Source organism: Hippopotamus amphibius, chromosome 6 (assembly GCF_030028045.1).
Source record: "Hippopotamus amphibius kiboko isolate mHipAmp2 chromosome 6, mHipAmp2.hap2, whole genome shotgun sequence".
NCBI classification, from domain to species: Eukaryota; Metazoa; Chordata; class Mammalia; order Artiodactyla; family Hippopotamidae; genus Hippopotamus; species Hippopotamus amphibius.
Genome location: NC_080191.1, coordinates 62,196,100 through 62,219,023, shown reverse-complemented (window position 1 = coordinate 62,219,023; position 22,924 = coordinate 62,196,100). Strand labels below are relative to the sequence as shown.

Below are 22,924 nucleotides of genomic sequence, written 5' to 3'. Positions count from 1 at the left end.
TTGCTGTCTAAGCATGACACCCCTGGAAGCCAACCAATTAGAAATAATCTTTCACCCCGTGGTGCCGTTTTCAGGCAAAGGCAGGAGCATGACTGGCCAGATTGTTTGCGGGGCCAGGGAGCAAGATCCCCGGGCTGAGGGCCTAATTCTGCTGCGTTGGAGCTCACAGAGCGAGAGGAGAGAGCAAGGGCGCTGTAAACCTCCCCAAAGTCTCATTTGGGTTCTTCCAAAGGGATTATCTACTTTAAAACTTTTTACCATCCAGATAAACCAAAGACAGCACCCTGGCCACCAGGCACAGCTACAGGACCTACGACTCGCGCTTGGCTTCTGAAGCAGGGTGGAGTGAGGGTGATGGGAGAGCCAAGCCCTCCAAATGGAACCATTTCCCTACATCCTTGTCACAACGTAGGAGGACCTCGTTCTCCAGGACCCATGTGGGACTTCAGCCAGTGTCACTACCTCCGCAGGCAGGGTCCCTGCTACTGGACTCTGAAGCACCCTGAATCCCTGGGAAAGTGGGCCAAGGGGGCCACCTGGGCACAGACCCCCATGGGCCTGGGCCAGAGACGCTGATAGAAGACATCAAAGGGCCGCAGGCAGAAAACACCTCCCCTATCCCCCTGCTTCAGCCTGGGGAGGACACGTGATGGTAAAGCTGGGTCCCTCCCTGTGCACATGGGAGGACCAGATAACAGATGCACGGGCTGCCAGCATGACCTCTAGTTCCTGGGACTCTCATCTCTTTGCTCTGTGGGCACTGGGAGCTGGCCACTGGCTCATCGGGTAATACAGCCCACCTGAGGGGGGCTGCGGCTCTGCAAACCCCCTCCCTGCCTGGGCTGCGTACTCACCGTGGGGAGGGAAGGAAGAGGGCAGGCGGCAAAGCTCCCCAAGGCAGAACCTCAGCACGCCCAGGCCAGGCGCTGCCCTTTCTGCCCTCGTGAGATAGTAGAAACTGTATCCTAGGCTCCCCCCACCCCCGACCCCCACTCCTGGCACGGGGCTCCTGAAACCCTTGACATTTCCGAGCGACAAGTGTGTCTTCTGTTCAACACGGTGACCCCAGGGGGGCTCCTGGATGGCTGCTGGCCACAGGAAAGACCAAGCCCTGATTAGAGACTTGGAACTTTCAGCCCTGCCCCCATTCTCCTGCGCAGGGAGGACTGAAACTGGGTGGTGCCCACCTGGTGAAGCCTCCGTAAGAACCCCAATAGCCGGGGCTCCGCGGGAACACACCCACACAGGAGGAGGGCAGCACACCCCCGCTCCATGGGGACCGCAGCCCCCGCACGGGGACCCTCCCCGGCCTCGCCCTGTGTCTCTCCTCTTCTGGCCGTTCTTCCCATCCTCCACCAGAGCCTCTCATGGACTGGTGAACACGTCAATGTTTCCCCGACCTCTCTGAGCCGCTCTGGCAAATCAGTTGAATCCAAAGGGGGAGAGGTCGTGGGACCCCGATCTGTAGCTAAGTCGGACAGAATTGCGGGGAACCTGGGGCCCGAATGGTGATTGCCATCTGAGGCTGAGGGGGACAACGTCGTGGGGTCCAGCCCGTGAGCTGCGGGGTCTGACGCTCTCTCCAGGCAGATGGTGTCAGGATTGGGTTAAATTGTGGGACACCCAGCTGGTATCACAGAGATGTGCTTGGTGTGGGGAAAACCCCCCACGTTTGGTGACCAGACGTGAAATGTCCTATGTGAGGAGTGAAGGAGACTCACAGGAGAAGGGAGAGCTGGGTTTTCCCTGCACAGGAGGAAGCTACTGGAGTTTTCCGGCTCAACTGGCCCCAAGGGCACAGGCTCCCCTGACACAAGTCCTGGGCTTGGGAAGCAGCCAGACTGCGAAGGTCCTTCTCCCAACACACCCTGGGGAGGAAGCAGGACCTTCCCCGCCCCCACCTCCCAGGCCAGGCCAGACGCCACTGCTCATTTTCCTCTGGGGAGAGAGCAGCTGCCTGGCTCTGGGCAGGAGCGCCCTCCAGCTCTCAGTGGCCTGGGCGCGCCTTTCCTCTCTTGGACCGGAGAGCAGGGAGGCCCTCCCCCGGCCCTGCACTGCTCCCTACCCCTGTCTCCCAGGCCCTGGTCCAAGTGCACGTCGGGGTGGCCGGGCCATCCTGGGCTCAGACTGAAGAGGGGAGAAGTGACCAAGGCCCATGGGTGAGTGCCAAGTGGGAAAGGCCAGTGCCGCCGTGCTGACCGGCATCTTGGGTGATGGGCCAGCCTGCTCACCGAGCACGATATTCATTTCATGGTTCTGCGAGAACCCTCGCTTTACCCACGTGTTAGAGACAAGAGACCAAGGCCCAAGAAGTCAATCCCTTGTCCGCTGTCACGCTGCCGGATCTCGGTCAATTCTCAAGAAATCAGTTCACTGAAAGCCCCAGGGCCACTGACTGGTGACAACGTTTCCAGGACTCCAGTGTGCAACTCAACTCTCCAACAAAGATTTCACACAGGTACGTTTCCTTCATTCCAAGACAGTTCACCCCAGGCCTTGAGACCTCAGAAGTAAGAACAGAGGCCAGGCTCCCCTCTGGGAAAAGAGAGAAGGAGGAGGCTTTCGGGGCAAGCCCAGATCTGCAGGTGAAAACCCAGCCACCAGAGCTCCCTAGGTCCAGGGGACCTTCACAGTGGAGTGACTTCAACACGACTGGGCCGACTTTCCAGAAGAGCTGTGGGAAATCTGGCTGGGCCTGTAAGCCCGGCCTTGAAGCTCCTGCCACCCCTGGGTGCCCCTCCTCCCGGGCTGTGCTGGGGGGTGGGGCGGGAAGGGGGGTTCCCATGGCTGTCCCGGCACCAAACCTCAGGGTTGCTGTGTCCCTCTCTGTGCTGTCGGGGGGGACGCCCCTAGTGGAGCGGACCTCTCCTCACAGCCCCCGACCCCGGCTCCTTCTTCCAAAGCAGCACGTTCCGTAGACCATTAGGGGACAGGTATTAACCACACGGAGGAGCGTGGACCACCAGAAGCGTGGGAACAGCCCATGGTGAGGCAGCAGCCTGGCCGTCAAAGGCGTAGCCGTTTTTAGGGCCACGGACGGTCCCCACACCCAGATTCCTTCCCAAAGCCAGCGCCCGGCTCTGACGGCTCTGCTCTTCAGCAGCAAAGCCCCTGGCACGGAAGGCTGTCAGGCCGGATGCGCCCTCCCAGGCCTCCATCAGAGCACAGAGCAGGGGAGGCCTCTGCCCCCGCCTTCTCCTCAGGGACCAGCACGGTCCTCCCGATGGCCTGTGTCTGCCTCACAGTCTTCCTGTCCTCACCTGTCCCAGGACACAGGAAACAGAAGCCAGGTATTATTAAATCCCCACTTACCCCCCCCCCCACCCAGAGCTCAGAGGGCTGCGTGCGCACAGATGCCACCACTGGGGCTGGGGTCCCTGGGAGCGTGGGCTAGCCCACGAGTGCAGGTAGGAGCCAGTGCAGTTCTATTCCTGATGAGGCCCGAACATTCCAGGGCAGGGGAGCCTCGAGACGCTGTGCAGAAGCCTTGTCCAGGAGAACCTGCTCGGCCCTCGGCTTCCCACCACCCTGTCTCCGCAAAGGACCCCACTCACTCACTCACTGCACAGAGTAGAGCTTCTACTGTCTGCAAGACTCTGCTCTTGGCACTGAGGACGCTGCAGTGAACAAAGAAGAAAACATCTCAGAGCAGAGATCTGTAATCAGCAAGGGAAACGCGTAGACTGTATCTCAAAAGGTGGGAAGTGTCGCAGAGAAGGTCTTGAGCAGGAAGGTGTGGGCTGTGACCTTGGAACCAGCGGTCAGGGATGGCCTCTTGGAGGTGACACTGAGCCCTGAGGGAGGCAGGAGGCTGAGCCCTGTGGAGAACTGGAGGAAGAGCAGACCAGAGAGAGGGAACGGTAAGAGTAGAGGCCGGGCAGGCTCAGCGAGGAGGCCAGCAGGGCCACCAGAGAGCCAGTGAAGGGAGCAAAAGGACCGACACCAGAGGGGCCACGGGCCTGGGCACGGGGCTCTGCAGGCCCCTGCAGGTGAGGGCAGTGCCCACAGGCAGTCTGAGCCTGAGCTACAGGCTGCCGTGGCAGCTCAAGCCAAGTGCAGGTGGCTGGGCCAGGCGGCAGCAGCGGGGCTGGAAAGAAGCAAACTCAGGATGTGATTGAAGGTAACGAGGAAAGGATTTGCTGATGGACTGGATGTGGGTGTGAGGGCAATCGAGGAGTCCAGAGGCGCCAAGGCGTTTGGCCTGAGCACCTAGAAGGATGGGCTTGCCCTTAACTGAGGGGACAAGTTGGGGATCTGTTGTGAATCAGGCAACGTCCAAAGAGTGTGTGGACAGCACATGGTGGGGAGGGGACTTTGAAGTCAGGGAGCCTGTTCAAATCCTGCGTCCATCAGCACTAGGCTGTGTGCTACACATCTTCTAAGCCTCAATGCTCACGACTGCAAAATGGGTCAACAACCCCCCCACCCTCAACCCCATGGGCCCATGGTGTGGCCGTGCAGATCAGGAAAGGCTGGGGTGGTAGGTAAGTTTTTCTGTAAAGGGCCCGGTGGTAAATGCCTGGGCATAGGGACCTTTCTGGGCCATCTGGTCTCTACAACGGCTCCCCTTCAGTCCAGGCTCTAACGCAGCCCTGGATGAGACGTAAACGAACATGTGTGGCTGGTTCCCCGTTGAGCTTCAGGGACAGGGAAATTTTAGTTTCATCTGATTCTCATGTGTCCTGTTAATATTCTTCTTCTTTTCATTTTTTTCAACCATTTAAAAACATAAAGCCTGTTCTTAGCTTGCCGAACCAATGCAGGTGGGGGGCAGGGCAGCTTAAGCATTTAAAGCTCAGGCCCTGGGTCAACGCGAACGGTTGTCATAACAGCAGGGGACAGAGTCCGATGACACCTGCTCCGCCCCCTCCTGCCCCCAGTTATGCACACACTCCCCCTCTTGGATGACCTGCATTTCCCAGACTGGTCTCTGGTGAAACTCCAAAACAGAAAAAAAGAAAAGACAGTTAAGGGAAGAGACTCAGGACCATGCAACTCAGAAACACTCTGTGTTGCTCACAGCCCCCAAGCTCCACTGCACCCAGCAGAGAGAAGGCGGTCAAGAAACAGTTCTTCCATGTATGAATGGATCTAATTTTACGGGTGTGCCAGCACTGTGTGAGTGTGAGTGTGAGTGTGTGAGTGTGTGTGTGTGTGTGTGTGTACAGACGCCTCTAAGGGTTCCTAGAAGCCCCGCCTGAAAAGAGTCGGTGTCCTCCACCTCCCGAGAGCATTGTAGCTTCTGTTTCCGGTTAGGGGCTGTACTGTGCTCTCCTCCACCCCAAACGCACATGCTGAAGCCCTAACCCCAGGACCTCAGAATGTGACCTTATTTGGAAACAGGGTCCTTAAAGAGGTAAGTACGTTAAAATGAGGTCAGTAGGTTGGGCCCTACACTTATCCATAGAGTTTCTTATTGATATAGAGGAGAGTAGGACACAGACACACACAGAGGGCAGGGTGACCATGAGAATACCTGGAGGAAGGCAGCCGTCTGTAAGCCTAGGAGAGAGGCCTCAGGAGAAACCAGTCCTGCTGACACCTTGACCTCAGGCTTCCACCTCCAGGACTGTGAGAAAATTAATTTCTGTTGTTTAAGCCTCATCTATGGGCCCTTCTCTCCCACCAAGAATGATGCTGATGCACTGAGCCTGGATCGAGTGCCAGCTGTTACTTCCCAGTCTCCATGGTAACCCAGTAAAGCAGGAAGCACTCTCCTCATATGAATCCAAGGTTAGTGACTAACCAACTGCAGGAGCCACAAGGCTGCAAAGCCAGTGCCAAGCCTGACGCCTCCCTTCACAGCCTGCCCACTGGCCACCTCCAGCTCATTCCCACGGTGAACTGGCCTCTGAGGGGCTAGTATACAGAGGCAGTGAAGGGCGCAAATCCTGAGCCAGAAGAACGCAGGGCCTCAGCTTCCCATCTGCAAAATGGGTACCAGGAGTATCCACTCCACAGGGTTGCTGTGAGGATTGGATGAGTTGATATCTATCAACCACCTGGCACACAGCTAGAGGTGTATCTGCGCCAGCTGCCACCCCAGGATCCCGCAGCTGTGGGCACACCTGTAACCTGCATTCTGACTCAGGATGTGCACCAGTGTCTCTTGTGGTACCTGGACTAAAAGAATTTCAGGACCATCCGTTTGCATGGATTTTCTGCATGGTATTTTCAGGAAAATCCCAGGAAAGGCGACTGGCGTGGACCAAGATGGGCATGAAAGGCGGTGAGAGGTCATGTAGGGCAGCCTGGAATAGGGGTCCGGTGCCCGGCACAGCCATGGGGTTGCTCTCCACGTGTCTCATCACCACCTGACCCCTCTGGGAGGCTGTGAGCTCCCGGAGGCCAGGAGCTGGGCCTCTGATCTCTGGGTTAGTTTCCACAGTAACAAAGTACCATGGATTGAGTGGCTTAAACAATGGAAATACCTGGCCTCACAGTTCTAGCGGCCAGAAGTCCAAAACTGAGGTGTCAGCCAGGTTAGTTCCTATTGAGGGCGGAGGGAAGGCTGTCCCAGGCCTCTGTCCTTGCCTGTGGATGGCCGGCTCCTCCCTGCCTCTTCACACCTTTTCTTGTGGTGCCATCTGTCCCTGTGTCCAAATTTCCCCTCTTTATAGAAACACAGCCCTAGTGGATCAGGACTGACCTCACTGACCTCACTTTAACTTGATCCCCCTGTAAAGACCCTGTCTCAACATCACATGCTGAGGTTAGTGCTTCAACATGTGAATTTGGGGGAGACAAGATTCAACCCATAACAATGTCTATACCCTAGCATTCAAATCGGGGGAATAAATGAAAGACAAGGTCAGAGCACCATTTCAGTGGCTCCAGTACAGTGGCCCACCAGTATTCACAGGAGGCTGGTGCCAGGGGCCCCGACGTGTCCCGAACTCCGCGGATGCTCAAGCCCAGAGTGGGCTCTCCTCCGTAGCCACAGCACTGTGGTATTTATTGAAAGAAATCTGCATCTAAGTGGACCCATGCAGTGCAAAGCCATGTTCAAAGGGTCAACTGTACTTCAACATCAGGGCTCAGGGTCAACTTCTTGGGGAATTTGCCTCCCAAGAGATAGAAGTGTTGGGGGGACACAAATAGCGGGGCAGGGCGGGGGGGGGGGCAGCAGGGCTTCCCCTGGGGAGGGCCAGTCTGAGGTGGCAGGTGCCCACTTGGCCTTGTCGTTGTTAATCAGCGGGGTGTTCTCGCACAGACAATCCATGACTCTGCTCCAAGGAACCGTCCAGAGAACAACAGAGCTGCGCCCACGGCAACAGCATCCCCAGTGGGCTGTCCACACACCACCAGGTCCCCCAAGGGGACACGGGCCAGCATCCAGGGACCACTGTGTGCTGTTTCCCGGAGTCTCACCGGCCACATTTCCTACTGTGATTTCATGTGCACTCAGCCATCTCTCCTTCTAAAGACTCTCTGAGAGGCCTCGTAGCAAGAAAGGCCATTTACCTTTAGTTCAGCATTTTCCAAACTTTCTTAAATACAGATCGTTTCCAATTTTTGCAGAACATCTGTCAAAATCACACAGACCTTGTGTCCCATGGGGTGCACTTCGGGAAATGCTGCTATACGACAATCCACCCGGTATGCCAATGCGAGCTTCTAGTTCAAGTGTGATTTCATCCTGAGCCCCTTGCCCCGTGCTTCCAGAATGAGTCCTAAAGCCACAAGGTGGGCAGAGCAGGACAGGCCTTGTCCCAGCGGTGCGGTAGGCGAGGGCGTCCTCAAGGGGAGGGTGACCGGCAGGCGTGTCAGAATGTGATCGGGATGAGGAGGGCGACCTCACGTGTCAAGGTCACGAAAGTCAAAGAAAGACTGAGGAACCTTCCAGGCTGAGGGAAACTCAAGAGAGACGGGGCAACTGAATCGGACAGGATTCTGCATGGGGTCCTCTTAGTGCAAATGGCATTGCCATGACAACTGGCAGGACCACGTGTGTGTTCCGGGTCAGGAGGGTGCGTTGTGCTCGTGGGGGGGCGACATCCTGAGGGGCCCGGGATGACAAGGCACGGAGGCAGCTCGCTCTCACATAGTTTAGGGGGGAAAGTTCTATGTCCTGTATGTTTAAATTTTCTCTATGTTTTGTCAACATTTTTTCTTTTAACCTGAAGCCTTCACAAGGTCTGCTTGGGACCCGCCCCTTGTGATCCAGGCCCCATGTCACTTTCCTGCTCTGGTGGACAAGGCCTGCCCCCCGGGCCACTTTCTCCAGGACGGTGCTCAAAGCGGCCGCCACGTGACCCACGTTGTCACCCTGTCCAGGGCTGACGGCCAACAGGACCACTGGTTCAATTTTGTTCTCCTCTAACTCCGTGAGTATCAAAGTAACAGTAAAACTGTTATTGAATGTGATGCACACACTGGTCGAAACACAAATTCAAGTAAGAGGTAAAGAAATATGAGTAACTAGTAATTCACAGCCTACCTTTGGCCTTTCCCTCTGACTTTAGGGAAAACACCACTTCCCCCTGTCAGGGTGGTGCTGACAGAACTTTCACAGGACTCTTCCAGTTCCAGGACTGCTGCAGCCCCTCCAGCTACCCGCCTCCAGGCCCGTGCCGGCCCAGAGAGGAGCCAGCGCCCCGCGCTCCGCGCAGCGCGGTGACCCCGGGTACTCGTCCTCCCAGCGGCATGGCATGCTCGGCTTCCTTTGAGAGACACCGACCCCACATCAGCCACGTTCCTTTGGAGAAGTAAGAAGTCGGGTCGTGCAGAGTCGTGGGGATTCTCCAGAGCTGGTGAAGGGGTTTTTTATCAACCTAACCTGGCCCGTGACCCCCACCCCGAGGCACACTATCCCTTTGTGACCTGACCCCCAGGAGGGAGCTAAGACCTCCATGCCCACGTCTTGAACTGGTACAAAGGGAACAAAAAATTCCTTCTAAATGCCCAGGGTGGCAGTCGACCTCCCTAAAGGAGTCGTGGTGATCAGCATATGTCAGAGTTTGGTGGAGAACCGAGTGCAGCTGCATTTAGAATGTTCTTGGTGGGGCCAGGTTTCTGCTCTCCTGTGGATTTCCTGGGCCCAGGGTTTGCCTACACCGTCCTGACCCTTCACTTTCCCATTCTTCCACCATTCAATGGATAGTCTCAAAAAACCGGCGGGGGGGGCGGGGGGGGGTAGGCTTCAAAAATTTGGTTAAAGGGAAACTAAATTAGAATTTTAAGATTTGCTGTCAGGGAGCATTTTCCTAAACTACCTGTGACCACAGCTGGCACAGACTGTTGGTCTGTTTGCAGGGGCTCAGGGGTAGAGATTACACAGGTTCTCAAGAAAAGAGCCTGAGCAAGCACTTAATGCATGTGGTCACGTCCCCGTCCCTCTGCGGCCGGCACGAGCTGGGCACTGGGGCAGGCGGCCCGAGGTGCAAATGGAGAACTCTCCCACCATCAAGTTCACCAACAGGGCCAGTGAGTGCCTGCAAGTGCTCCTCCGGACAGAGAGGGCCTCCTGTGTCTCAGAGGGAAAGGAGTGGCTTAGAGAACAGCCCTCTGGACACAGTGTCCGAGGACCAGCAATTCTGAGGTCACAACGTAAACCTTTGTAAGACCCTGTCTCAGGAGAGACATTGTAAAATCTTAAAACAAAACAAAACAAAAAGGCACTCCAATTGGAAATAATCAGAAAATGAGAGGAGGGTGCTGACCCCGAGAAGTCTAGCCTGATGTTGCAGTAACTCCCTGCTTTGCCTGCTTTCACATTAATATCTAAGATGCTCTCATAACTAGGCAGTAATTTCTGATGGAGACCAAATTTATGCAAGACAACCCCCCCCCCCCCCCCCCCCGCCATGTAAGCTTGGGCTGTGCACCAGGATGCTTTCTGGAATCATGAGGTCTGCACTCAGGGTGGCTGTTTTGGTAAGAACACCCTGAGGTCTTTCTCGGGAGGAGGAAGAATCAGGTGTGGACGAAGCTGAGAGAAGCACCTACGTGCAGGGAGACTCCTCTGTACCATAACAGGAGGCACACAGAGGGCATTGGACCTGGCAGCTTTTCACTCTCAAGGGGAAAAAGCAGGAACACTCAAGTAATAATTTATCTTTTATTCAAATTGTCGAATACTTTATATTACAGTAAATTTGATTGAAAAAAGAGGAAAGAAATCAATTTTTAAAAATACACTCATGTTGAAATCAAATAAGCCAGCCAAACGGAGTACAAACCAAGGAACCCTGTAGGTTGGTTTGCCTTCCAGGATATGAATACCACTGAGTTTATATACAGCTCTATAATGCGAGAAAAGTCATCCATTAAACACTTCAAGAAAGGAGCCAACAGCCGGGGAAGGACAGCGGTCCCGCCCTCCCATCCTGCAGACTGAGAGGCCGGCCTCAGCTACCCCCCAAGCAGAAATCCAAGTGCAATGCTAGGGGCGAGAATCTGGCCCATTGGCTTTCATGCAATTTCTGTGAGTCACACACTGTGCAAATTAAGGCTTCTTATAGGTCGAATGGTTGATAAACACTTTTTTCTTAAAAAAATAAGCACAGTAAAGGTGGTATCATGAGAACCTGATGAGGTGAGACCTACACCCCAAATCTGGAAAAAAGTCTGACATCTCAACTCCATTCTCTCTCTCTCTCTCTCTCTCTCACACACACACACACACACACACAAATTCAATCTTTGGGTGGGTTGTTTGACTTCACCAGCTGGCGAAAGAAATACTGATAAATGTGCCCTGTGCACCTAGGATTGAAAACGTCATGCAAAAAGCTGCAGCCGTTACTGACTAGAGGCAAAGAGCGGGCAGACCCTCTACAGCTCAGGCACTCAGGACCCACACGTGTGTATGCACATGTGTGCCCTTACGAAACAGAAGCAAAAGGGAAAAGAGACAGAATGGCGGAATCTAACTTAGAGGATACATCATGGACCAGGTCAAAACCTCGTATGAAACCATCCAAGCGCCCCAACAGCCTCCCCGCTAAGGGATGGACAGGTAGATTACCCCTGCTGGCAGGAAAAAAGTTTTTTTTTTTTTCCTTTTTCGCAAACCTGAGTAATTGTCAAAGTCAATAAATAGGAAGAGAGAATTAAATGCTAAAATATAACGATCAAATACCCTACAGGGCCTAAAGCAGCAAGGGTTTTCCTCAAACGCAGCCCTCTGTTCCGAGATGCGTCTGGCCCAGGTGCGTCAGAAGTGCGCCGTGGCCACCTCTACGCGAGGACTTGGGACAAAACCCGGGTCTCCGGCGCTGCCCTCCGGCAGCTGGAGCGACGCCTCATCCAAACAACCACGGAGAGTGGCGCCCACCTCCTCATCCTCTCCCCCATACCCAAAACTCTTCCCTTTTGAAACAGTTTTTGTTAAAGGCAAAAATGACAGAAGCATCACGGAATCGCAGTCTTATTTGGTTGGAGACGCCGGCGGGGTCACCGAGCCCGCCCCGCAGGCCCCGGAGTCTAGATGTGCAGGAGGTCCTCGTCGCTGTCGTCGTGGAAGGAGCTCACGGGCTTCTGCACGGCCCGGGGCCTCCCCCTCCTGGCCTGCTCCCCCATCACCAGCCCTACCCGGTCGTCCGCTGGCTCCCGAAGCGCCTTTCTCGGCGGGGGCCTCAGCGGGTGCGCGCCTTCGGCCGCAGTCCCTCTGCCCGAGTGCACTTTCACGTCCGGGATGGTCAGGACCTCGTCCTCGCTGTCCTGGTCTTCTGCATGCAGGGAGCTGAGGGCCTCGGCCTTCACGGACTTGGTGGTGATGTGGCCATTCTCCTGCCCTTCCTTCCCAGGCCTCGGCGTCGGCAGCTGGATCTCTTCCATGAGCCACTCAGTTTCGTGCTCGTCTGCCTCCTCCTCCTTGTTCACCTGCCGGGACACAACAGGGGCTGTGGGCTCACCTGAGACCTCGTCCGGATCCTCTGCTCCCCTCCCCCCACGACCCACCTAGAGTCGGGGGGGGCCTCTTCCCAGCCCACCACAGCCACCACAGCCCCGGTCCCCCACCAAGGAGAAGGGGAGAGCAGACGACGGCCGGCTCCTGCTGAGACCCAACCAAGGCAGCCGGTGTCGGCGGGGCAGGAAGGCAGGCCAGCGACAAGGCAGCAGTGCTTGGGGACCGGCCCTCCACTCCAGGAGCTCTCGGGCGGCGGGCAGAGCAGCCACGAGGAGGACGTATGGAGGGAAGCCTTTTAGAAAGCACTCGGCAGTACAATCAAGGACCACGAGTGCACTTATGCCCTCTGGCCTGAATGTTTAGAAATTTATCCAAAGGAAATCATCCAAATACCAGAGGCACAAAAATTTTCATTACCATGTTTTTCTGGTAGAATAGCCAAAAAGTAGAAGCACACTAAGTATTAAATGCTGTAAGAGGGCTTCCTAGGTGGCGCAGTGGTTAAGAATCCGCCTGCCCATGCAGGGGACACGGGTTCGATCCCTGCTCCAGAAAGATCCCACATGCCGCGGAGCAACTAAGCCCGTGTGCCCCCCCCCCAAAAAAAAAAATGCTGTAAGAACACAGCTGCAACCACAATGTGAAAAACTTGAAGAAAAAAAGGACAAAAAGTGTGTCCAGCTTAAGAGTAGAGTGACAGTTTCCCTCTGTCCATTTCAAACTGCCCATGATGGTGACGGTTTCCTTGTAACCACAGACTGACGTCGTGACGACGGTCTGACTGTGTGCGCGCGTACAGGGGCACTGGGGCAGGCGGAGGGGCACCCGGAGACCTCAGCGGGGCGTTACCTTTGAGTATTTGTAGGACACGTTCGCGCCTCTGCGACAGCAGTTGGTGAGCTTGCTCATCACCGTCTCCCTGGAAGGAGACCCCCGTTACTCCAGGCTGCGGCTGCTCCGCCCTGCTTCCCGAGCGCCCACTAGCAAGGCTGCACCCCCACAAGCATGCACCCCACAACCCATGACAGCAGGGCTGTAAGCCAGTTCAGCGGAAAGAACGCTATGGAGTCAGACAGAAGCAGATTCAAATCCTGCTCCCCGTCTTCGTGGTGCAACAAGGGCCGGAGTGAGTTATCCAGCATTTCTGCTTCTGCTTTTTCGCGTGTGACCGTGATGAGCCGACACCTTCCTGCCACCCCAGAGCTGCACTGAGATTATTGGGCCAAGGGATGAACAGCTCACACCCAGACCTTCTGCCCCAATCCTGCATCCCACTGACGGCCTCTCAGGGTCGGGACAGCCAAGGTCAGCACTCCCCGACCCTGTCTCATCTGCCTCTGGCTCCTCAGGCAGGTGAGAGAGCTGACAGGGAACCTCAGAGCTGGCCCATCCCTGCCCTTGACACAGGGCTGACCACACGAGGAGCCCTGGGCCTTATTCATGCATGACGAGAAACCTGCTGCATGGTCACGCTGCCCATGAGAGACCAGACCTTTCACCAGCAAAAGGGGGCCAGTGGCGTGGTACACAGCCAGCACCTAACAAATGCTCCCCTCCTAAAGGGCAGAGGAGTCAGTTGATCGGAAGGAAGTCAGCCCATGAAGGGTGTTTAACTCTGTCCATCTGTGGACACATGCAGAGAGCCACATCCCGGGAACGGGTGCTCCAGGTCAAGGCCCACAGAACGTCTGCCACGTGACCTGACAGGGTCCACGGCTCTGGCCAGACAGGACACGTCATCACAGAAATGCAGACGTTTACAAAACACAGCTTTGGAGACCACGTCCAAAGTCCTGACTTGGAACTTGATGACTCTGGCTGCTGATGGGCTCAGAAAAAAGAAGCCAGGTTGTGACTCTGAAGACCGGCCTGTCCCCCCAGCCCTCTCCCGTCTCTTTACCGTCGCTCCTTCTTATACAGCAGCAGGGTGAGCAGGCAGCCGGTGAGCGCCACCAGCAGCAGGCTGAGGACCGCCCCGACCGCCTGGCTCCGCTCCGAGAGCCCCCTGTGCTCCTGTGCGCCGTCCCCAACGTCCTCGCTGTCGAAGCCCATCCTGCAGGGAGACCACGCCGTTCAGCCATGTCTCGGCTACCGCAAGGTCCAGCCTGGGCAGTGGCTCTGCCTTTGCAAACCCCACCAAGACAAGATCCACCAGATGTGGAGAACAAGAGCAGACAAACCCCTCTGATGAGGAGACTAAGGCAGAAGGATCGGGAAAGACGGAAAGACACCACCTTGAGCCACATGACCCTCGTCGCTAGGGGAATGAGAAAAGCCGAGCTTTGGGAAACACACCACCCCCAGGCCTCGCTGATCCCCACTGTGGGGCCCCAAGGGCACAAAGGTGCTAAGGACAGGTCGCCCTCGTCTCCAGGGACCACAGCTCTCTTCTCGGGGAAGACACAGTGATCACAGCCCAGGTAATATCTTCTCCCTCCCAACAGCTCATCTTGTGACACGGCCTCAGTGCTCCTGGAGTTGAGGGAACACCATGGGACAGGACCCCCACTTACCCCAGAGGACACACGGCAGAGGTGTACCAGGAGAAGAGGTACTGGCAGTCAGCGGTCTCGTGGCTGAACTCGGGGATCCCGTCCTTCACCAAAGGGTCACAGTGGAAGAAGATGGTGGAGGAGACGGACTTTGTCTTGTCCTTTCCACACTTGGAGGACGAGGCAAACACCACATCCAGATCGCCGTCTGTCAAAAGGGCAGGCACACACACAAGCACAGCACTGTTACCATCGGTGTTCCAATAGCAGCCAAGTTTACCTTTTCATAGCCTGTACAAAGTTTACAGAGACTTAAAATCAGACGCAAGGGTCCTTCATCGAATGCCCCAGATGAACTCTTCAGAGACAGCTCGACATACATTAGGGAGTGCCTGCCCTAAGTCAGAATGTGGAAAAGATTTGAACCTTGCCCAAAAAGAGGTCTGGCCTTTGTCCTCAGCTAACAATATGATTTGGAATTGGGGCTGGCCACAAGGTATCAGTCCACCTGGAGACCAAGGTTGACCATGCAGGCAACCAACCAAACATTCAACCAACCAACCAACCAACCAACCAGTCAACCAACCAACCAAACAACCCATCAACCAGTTAACCAACCAACCAGCCAACCAACGAACCAATCAGCCAAACATTCAACCAACCAACCAACCAACCAGTCAACCAACCAACCAGCCAACCAACGAACCAATCAACCAACCAACCAGCCAACCAACGAACCAATCAGCCAACCAACCAACCAACCAACAAATCAATCAACCAGACCATGCAACCAAAAAATAGCCAACCAACCTACCAACCAACCAAGTGATCACTCAGTCAAGCCTACACAATGAAGCCCCAATAAAAACCCTGGACACTGAGGCATGGGTGGGCTCCTCTGGTCAGTCCCTGAGCTTCCGTACGTGTTGTCACACACTTACGATGGGAGCATAATGCACCCTGATTCCACAAGGAGAAGACAACAGAAGCGTCTGGCTCCCTCCTGAACTCTACCCTACACGCGTCTCCCACTGGCTGACTTTATATCCTTTCACTGTGATAAACTATAAGTGCGACTAAAACAGAGCTTAGTGAGTTCTGAGTGTCCATCTAGGCAATTACCAAATCTGAGGTGGAGAGGGAGCCCCCGGAACCTGCAGCTGGTGTCAGAAGTGGGGGGACCTTGTGTGGACAACTTTGCAGCTGGAGGCTCAAAACCCTCACGATGGGCCACGCTGAGCGCCAGCCAGGGCAGCGTATGCGCGGAGATCCAGCCACGCGAGCTGGCCTGGGAGGCCCTGCGTGCTCTCACTCGTGACTGGCTGAGCCGTGACCCGAGCAGGCTGTCCCCTAGGTGGGAATGTGGGCACAAATGGGTGAGCCGGTGACCGGCCAAGGGGGCAGCTCCGAATCCCACCCAGAATTCCAGCCAGAGATGGGCTCTGCAGCTTCCCCCCTCGCCCTCCCGAGCGAATGCAGCCGCGTGCAGGGACTTGACCTGCATTCCTCCTGAAATGTGGACAAAGGCTTAAAAAACTAAACCTGCTTTACAGCACTGGTGAATGAAGGGAATGCAAAGGTCTGAAAGGGATTTAATGAACCAAGAATAAGTAAATGCGCACATGCACACGTGAAGCTCAGGGACCACAGGAGGCCAGCTAGACTAGATGCAGGCCTTATGGACGTGAAGGTTCTCACTCTAGTAACTGGGGCCCTGACCAGGGTTGTGGTGTGGCACCTGACTGCTGCTGCAGGTACGCAGCGGCAGCGTCCCTGGGTGCGAGGAGAAGGGAGCACAGAGCTGGGTTTGGCGGGAGGGGGTGGGTGCGGTGGGCCGAGGCAGTCCAGCAGGAAGGCCCATCGAGAGGCAGCATGGTGCCTGCAGGGGCTTGTGGGTAATCTGATGGCTGGGTCTGGTGCATTTGCAGGACCAGCTGCTAATACAACAGTCATCTATCAGAACCTTCTAGGCTGTGTTCAAAAGAGCCTGGACTTGCCTTCCCTGCATAACAGTGGCCTTGGAGGCTTTCAAAGTAGCCCTTCAGTCAGTCAACAAACATTCACCAAGCACTTACTACAGGGCCAGGCCCCGAGGACAGCACCTCAAAGAGAGGGCCCAACCCAGCCAACGTGTGATTCCAGCATCTGACCTGGAATCACTGGAAGAGAACAGAGGACCAGTGGGCTGATTCCATGATGGGGCATCACGGAAATGAGCCAGGCTGACCTGGCAGGTCTCTGCCCAGCCCCCAGTGGGCACTGCCAAGTGCAGGGACTGGCTCGGTACCCGAGCATGGAGACGTCTTCTAGGCTACACCTACTTGGGGTGCACCTGCTCCCTCTCCGCAGGGGGAATCTCTCAGCAGCCCTTTGATGTCAAAGTCGGTTGGTTTTGTAAACACATTTAACTTTTTAAAAAACGTGTTCATTCACCTGGTTCAAAAATCAAATTGTGAAATGATATATAGTGAAAGACCAGGTGCTTAAAACAAAAACACATGAGCTGCCTCCTGGAAATATTCTTTAAAGGTCAAGAAGGAATTAGGAAAGAAATAGGTGAGGGCGATTAAGAGGTACAAACTTACAGCTGCAAAATAAATGAGCACAGGTATGAAGTGTAGAGCATGGGAATACAGCCCATAATTATGTGATATCTTTGCGTGGTGACAGATGGGAACCAGACTTATCGTGGTGATCGTTTTGAAATGTACAGATATATCAAAACACTACTTTTACTTTATGTAACAGGAACTAACATAGCATTGTAGGTCAATTATATTTCAAAAACAAACAAACTCACAGAAAAAGAGATCAGATTTGTGGTTACCAGGGTTGGAGGGCGGGGAGAAGGAACTGGATGAAGGTGGTCAAAAGGTACGAACTTTTAATTATAAGATAAATTAACACTAGGGATGTCATATTCCACATGCTAAATATAATTAACACCACTGTATGTTACACAAGAAAGTGAAAAGAGTGAATCCTAGAGTTCTCATCACAAGAAAAAAAATTTTTTTCTATTTCTTTAATTTTGTACCTATATAACATGATGGACATTCACTAAGCTTACTGTGATAATCATCTCATGACATATGTAAGTCAATCATTATGCTGTGTACCCTAAACGTACACAGAGCTGTAAGTCAATTATATCTCAATAAAACTGCAAGCAAAAAAAGGAACAAAGGAAAAGCTCCATTAGTGCAGCAGAATGCCTTCCTCCACACCCACCTGAATACTTGGGTCAAGTCTCTCTCTTTTCTTCTCATCCTTCTGACAAATATGAAACTTCTTACCCTTCTACAGCAACAGCTGAAGTTTCAAAATAAACAAGTATCACGACGAAAAGCAAACCAAAGATAATTCCAGACGTGGCCATCCACGCCCACCTCTGGTTTAGAGCAGGTTTTACTTGTCTCTAGCAGGTAAATCTTCCCTACAGTGAATGGCTCGGGTCTGACACACGCTGCTCAGTCCACTTGGACAATCGCGTGTCAAGACATAGGATTGGACCCGGGGCTTTTGTGTTAAAATTGATCTGACGTTTCAACCAAAGGTTGAAAATGTTAAAGTTCCTCTGAGGAAGTTACACATGGCACATGGATGGAGAGAATTACCTTGAACGTAGTATTTGGTTTTGTCAGAAGTTCCGACTTTCCTGCTGAAGTGCTGGTCGTTGGGCTTCACCTGACAGATGTTGGCCCCAGAGCATGCGGGGTTTGTGGAGCTCGTGATGGAGGAGAGCTGGATCTCGTACAGGTACTTGTCCCCGTTGGTTCTCATGTCCCCAGAGGCACTGAATCGCCTAAAGAGACAGAAAACATCACAGTGACCCCAGTGGTCCTTTAAGAAAGCCCTCTGTCACCTAGCCCCAAAGCCCAGGGAACAGGGACAGGGCTGCAGGACACTGCCTCCTCCTGCTTTCCCAGCCAGGCAGGGACCGCACGCACCACCTGCCATCTCCCCGTCCTGCTACCCACCCCTCCATGCCCTGAGCTTCACTGCACTGTTCTCAAATGTTGTGCCGGATGCTACGCCTGCCTCCCCCTGCCCAGGCACAGCCCCAGACCCTGAAACCCGTCCAGTGACACTGCTGAGACTCTTTGTTTTAATTAATTAATTTATTTATTTTATTGGTTGTGTTGGGTTTTTTTTTTTTTTGCTGTGCGCAGGCTTTCTTTAGTTGCAGTGAGTGGGGGCTACTCTCGTTGTGGTGCGCAGGCTCCTCATTGTGGTGGCTTCTCTTGTTGTGGAGCACAGGCTCTAGGCGCGTGGGCTTCAGTAGTTGCAGCACATGGACTCAACAGTTGTGGCTCACGGGCTTTAAAGCGCAGGCTCAATAGCTGTGGCACACAGGCTTAGTTGCTCCGCAGCATGTGGGATCTTCCTGGATCAGGGATCGAACCCACATCCCCTGCATTGGCAGGTGGATTCTCAACCACTGCGCCACCTAGGAAGCCCCTGCTGAGACTTTTTTATTGACAAACTAGTAAGCCCAGAAAGTTCCTCATTAAAAATTGTTTCAAGGGACGTCCCTGGTGGTCTAGAGGTCAGGACTCAGCGCTCCCAATGCAGGGGGCCTGGGTTGGATGCCTGGTCAGGGAACTAGATCCCACGTGCATGTCACAACTAAGAGTCTCCATGCCACAATTAAAGATCCGACACAGCCAAATAAATAAAATATTTAAAAAAAAATTGTTTCAGAAGGTTCCAGTTCCAACCCCTGGGCTTACCAAGAAGCAAGGGAGGAGGGGCGACTTTATTTTTACACTGGAGAGAACTCACCATCTTTGGTGCTAAAAACTCACTAGCTGAGTAATGCTTGCCCTCTGAGTGAAACATGACGACTAACCTGGAAACAGTAACTGAAACACACAAACACTCGGGCCTCTTTATCTCCCAGGTCTCCACAGGGGAGAGATCCGAATACAGAAGGAAAATGCTCTGCTTACTTGAAATAAATATCCCCGAGGCTGAAGCTCCTGCCATTGGCCGGGTTGGTGATGGTCCCGTTCACCATCTGCACCTCCTGCGGCTTCACGGCACAGGCAGCCCGCGAGTCCCAGCTGAAGTGGTAGGTGCAGCTGTCGATGTCGAACCTGCACGCGGCACACAGACCACGGTCACGGCCACCCTCCCAACGCCAGAGGCGGCCGCCTGGCTGCCAGGACCCGGGGAGCCCCCCACCACCCAGCCCCCCCACGCCCCCACCGAGGGGCCGGCAGCCCCAGGCTACAAGGACGACTCTATTTACTCTTCTCGACACCACGACTGGGACGATCCCCGTCCAGCACATACGCTGTGTGAAAAAGCAGTGACGTGCTTACACAGATCTTTTAAAGTTTAGAAACTGTGCAACATCTGAAAGCTGGAAAGACTTGCTCCTGGATTTTTGAATATGTGCTTTACAAGCACCTGACTCCTCAATTGATTCAATCCTTTGACAATGCCGGGGTCTCCCCTTTCCCAAGCGTGTGAGCTGCTGTTTGTGAACAGACCGATTCCTTCCAGAAGCTGGGAAGGAATCGCACAAACAGCAGCTCACACGCTCCCTCTGCTGGCCAAACGGCTCTCCACCCCAAGCACCAGAGGCAGACCTGCCCAGAGATTTGCAGCACAATCCAAGAGCATCCCAGGTGACGCCCCACCTGCCGTGCGTGCCAGACAGGCTGCTTGAACAGCTGGCCTTGGGTGGCACCAATCAATGACTTGTTGTTTACACTGTGACGTTCAAGACCGAGGCTGGTGAAATCCTGCTTTACGCGTATCCAGGGCTCCCTCCAGGCACTCCTCCCTGTGCGGGGCAGCCCTGGCCCCACCAGGCCCTAGGTCTCAGCGGCCAGCCCTCTCCCTACTGTGACAACTCCAGCATCCTCACCACTGCACGCACGCTCCCAAGCCCCCAAGTGGAAATCACGGGGAGAAATTCTGTCGGGTCCCTGGCCCGCCCTGCACACAGCTCCCCCGAGGGAACCCACACCCTCACCTCATGAATGAAGGCCGGCCCACTGTCTTCGCACAGGTCAGCTCGATGACGGTGGATGCCGTCTTATTGTCACCACACCGATGGCCTTTTGAATAAGTTACGATGACTCTGTCATCTGAAACACAAAGGATTTAACTGACATTATTTCTAGGGCATTGCAGGAGCCTCAATGTCAGAAGTCAAAACCTGTGTTCAGAACAAATGTTTGTCCCTCCGGAGACTCATCACCCGGGTCACCAGCACTGCTAAGCCTGGTGACTGCACCCAGCCTGCGTCACTACCTGCACGACAAGACCCCTGCTCGCTGTCTCCCCCCGAAGCGTGTGGTTCGGGGCTGAGCGGGGAGTGCCCAGCACAGCGTGTGCGCAGGACCGGACCGCGTGCCCTGGCGGCAACCAGCGCTCCCCAGCTCTGTGCAACTTCCGTGCCGTTTTAGGTGCTTTCCCCACACGTCTCCCCCACCCCAAGCCTCCCAGGAAAAACGGGCAGGTGCTAGACTGCCCCCCTCCAAAGTGACAATGCAGACAGAACAGCTCTGGTTTCCTTGCGCCTGACTCCACGTGGAGCTCTTTCTGCTTCTAAAGATGATGTGGTGAAAGAACCAGCAGGGCCCCAGCCTGCGGGGGCCGGGAAGAGCGAGGGCGTGTTTTTGGTGCCCATCTCACAGGGGCCAGCACGGCAAGCGGCTAGGGCCAGCGACTCCGAGTGGTGGCCAAGAGCTGTCCTGGGGTCACCCGCGCCCAGCCTAGCACATAGAAGGTGGCTCTGGGGGCCGGCACAGGCGGTCCTCTGGCCTGACCCTCACACACCCAACCTGTGTCCCTCAAGGCAGGGGACCTGGAGGGAGGGTACCAGCTTCCCGGGTGTTCTCCAGGGCATGGCCAAGGTGCAGGGGACTGCTCAACGGGAGGGGAGAGGGGAGGCCCAGGCTCACCCCTGCATTCATTTAGGGGGTTTGACAGTATGGGGTGAAGAGATGGCCTCATGCCCAGGAACTAACAGTCCTCAACAACCGAGCCTTATACGTGTGTGTGCATGTATGATTTATGTGTGTGTACCTGTGTCATCAAGAGCGGCCTGGGTAGGTGTCAGAGTCCATCTCACAGGCTGGGTAACTGAGGTGTGGAAGGTTGAGCGTGTTGCCTGTTTAGTACTGGGGGGGCGGGGAGGGGAACACTTTATCAAGAACTACACCTGTTGGTCCCATGTTCCAGAAGTTTACGAATTTCTCTTCAAAGTTGTGAAACGTTTCTTATAAAATTTTCACAGAAGCCCAATGATTTAAACAAATTCACCCAGAGCAGCTTTGAATCTGGGTAGGGCCGGCACGGTGACTGGCCTTAGATGCTTGTCCTGTTGGGGCCTAAGAGTAAGATCCCACCTGGCGTGTCAGGGAACAGGAGGTTTTATAAGCTAATCTTTCCATGAGGCTTCAATGTTCTAGCCTTTTGCACCTGGCTGCAGAAAATCGAGGGAGAGATGTGTCAAAATATCCACCTGCAAGGATGAGCGGCAGGGACAGAGCCACCCTCAGCCCCTGCACCCTTTGTGGCAGCTACAACCAAGATCTCCAATGGAGGGCGGGCCATGGGCCCGGAGGTGTGGCCACTCCCGCCAGGAGGCAACGCGCCCCCACTTCCAACCTGCAGAGTTGGGGTTTTTCTCAAGGGTGAACAGCGGTTCCCCAGAATTCCCTTTCTCCATTTCCACAGCTCAAGTGGACGCAAGTCTCCCTGTGTTTTAGTCAGGACAGCTCAGGGAACCCCTCCAGCCAGACAGGCCCAGTGAATGTTGTTTCCTTCCTGTGCCCTCAACACACCTGACTGTTCCTAAACTAAGAAAGCCGTCTTCTCCCTTTACATGATGAAAGAATCATTCACTCAACAACCAACTGCAAGATCAATTTTCTATGAAAACTTAAAAAGAGCTTCTTCGTTTTGTGTTTCCAAATTAGGACGTTATGAAAATGTACTCTGAGTTGTCTTTACCAGGTTCTCGTGTCACCGCTCGGCTTTCCCGAGTAAACACGTATATGTATGTGGGGACTGGAGCAGGGACTGGGAAGGAACCCCGAAAGTTCTGCCCTCCTTTTGCGGACAAGTTCCTTCCCGAGATCGCCCAGCCATCTAGATGCACAGACTAGGACCTGCCGTCTCAGAGGGTACAAAGCAGTGCTTATCCTAATGCTCTGGGAGATGCCAAGAGCCCAAGGAGCCGTCATTGAGACTAACACCTGGGGACTTCCCTGGTGGCACAGTGGCTAAGAATCCGCCCGACAATGCAGGGGACACGGGTTCGAGCCCTGGTCCGGAAAGATCCCACATGTTGTGGAGCAACTAAGTCTGTGCGCCACAACTACTGAAGCTCACACGCCTAGAGCTCATCCTCCGCAACAAGAGAAGCCACTGCAGTAAGCCCACGCATTGCAACGAAGAGTAGCCCCCACTCACTGCAACTAGAGAAAGCCTGCACACAGCAGTGAAGACCCAAAACAGCCAAAAATAAAAAATTTAAATTAAAAAAAAAAAAAGAATAACATCTGGAGGCTTCAACCAAAGTCACTGCTGACCCTCCAGTCACAGGAGGGCACCC

At 54.5% G+C, this 22,924-nt stretch overlaps 1 protein-coding gene across 2 annotated transcripts in view; it reads right to left on the bottom strand.

The window, feature by feature from the left end:
• Nucleotides 1-10,053: 10,053 nt before the first annotated feature.
• Nucleotides 10,054-22,924, bottom strand: part of IGF2R (insulin like growth factor 2 receptor) — a 104,285-nt gene continuing 91,414 nt past the window's right edge. The window contains exons 42-48 of one of the 2 annotated variants that reach the window (XM_057738060.1): nucleotides 20,333-20,447; nucleotides 19,299-19,445; nucleotides 17,964-18,151; nucleotides 14,368-14,554; nucleotides 13,755-13,907; nucleotides 12,704-12,773; nucleotides 10,054-11,826 (exon numbers count right to left, since the gene is read on the bottom strand). In XM_057738060.1, the coding sequence (XP_057594043.1) occupies nucleotides 11,428-11,826; nucleotides 12,704-12,773; nucleotides 13,755-13,907; nucleotides 14,368-14,554; nucleotides 17,964-18,151; nucleotides 19,299-19,445; nucleotides 20,333-20,447 (1,259 nt within the window). In that variant the 3' untranslated portion in view covers nucleotides 10,054-11,427. Of the gene's footprint in view, nucleotides 11,827-12,703; nucleotides 12,774-13,754; nucleotides 13,908-14,367; nucleotides 14,555-17,963; nucleotides 18,152-18,563; nucleotides 18,734-19,298; nucleotides 19,446-20,332; nucleotides 20,448-22,924 lie in introns of those variants that run through there. The other variant, XM_057738061.1, reaches the window with a different exon arrangement.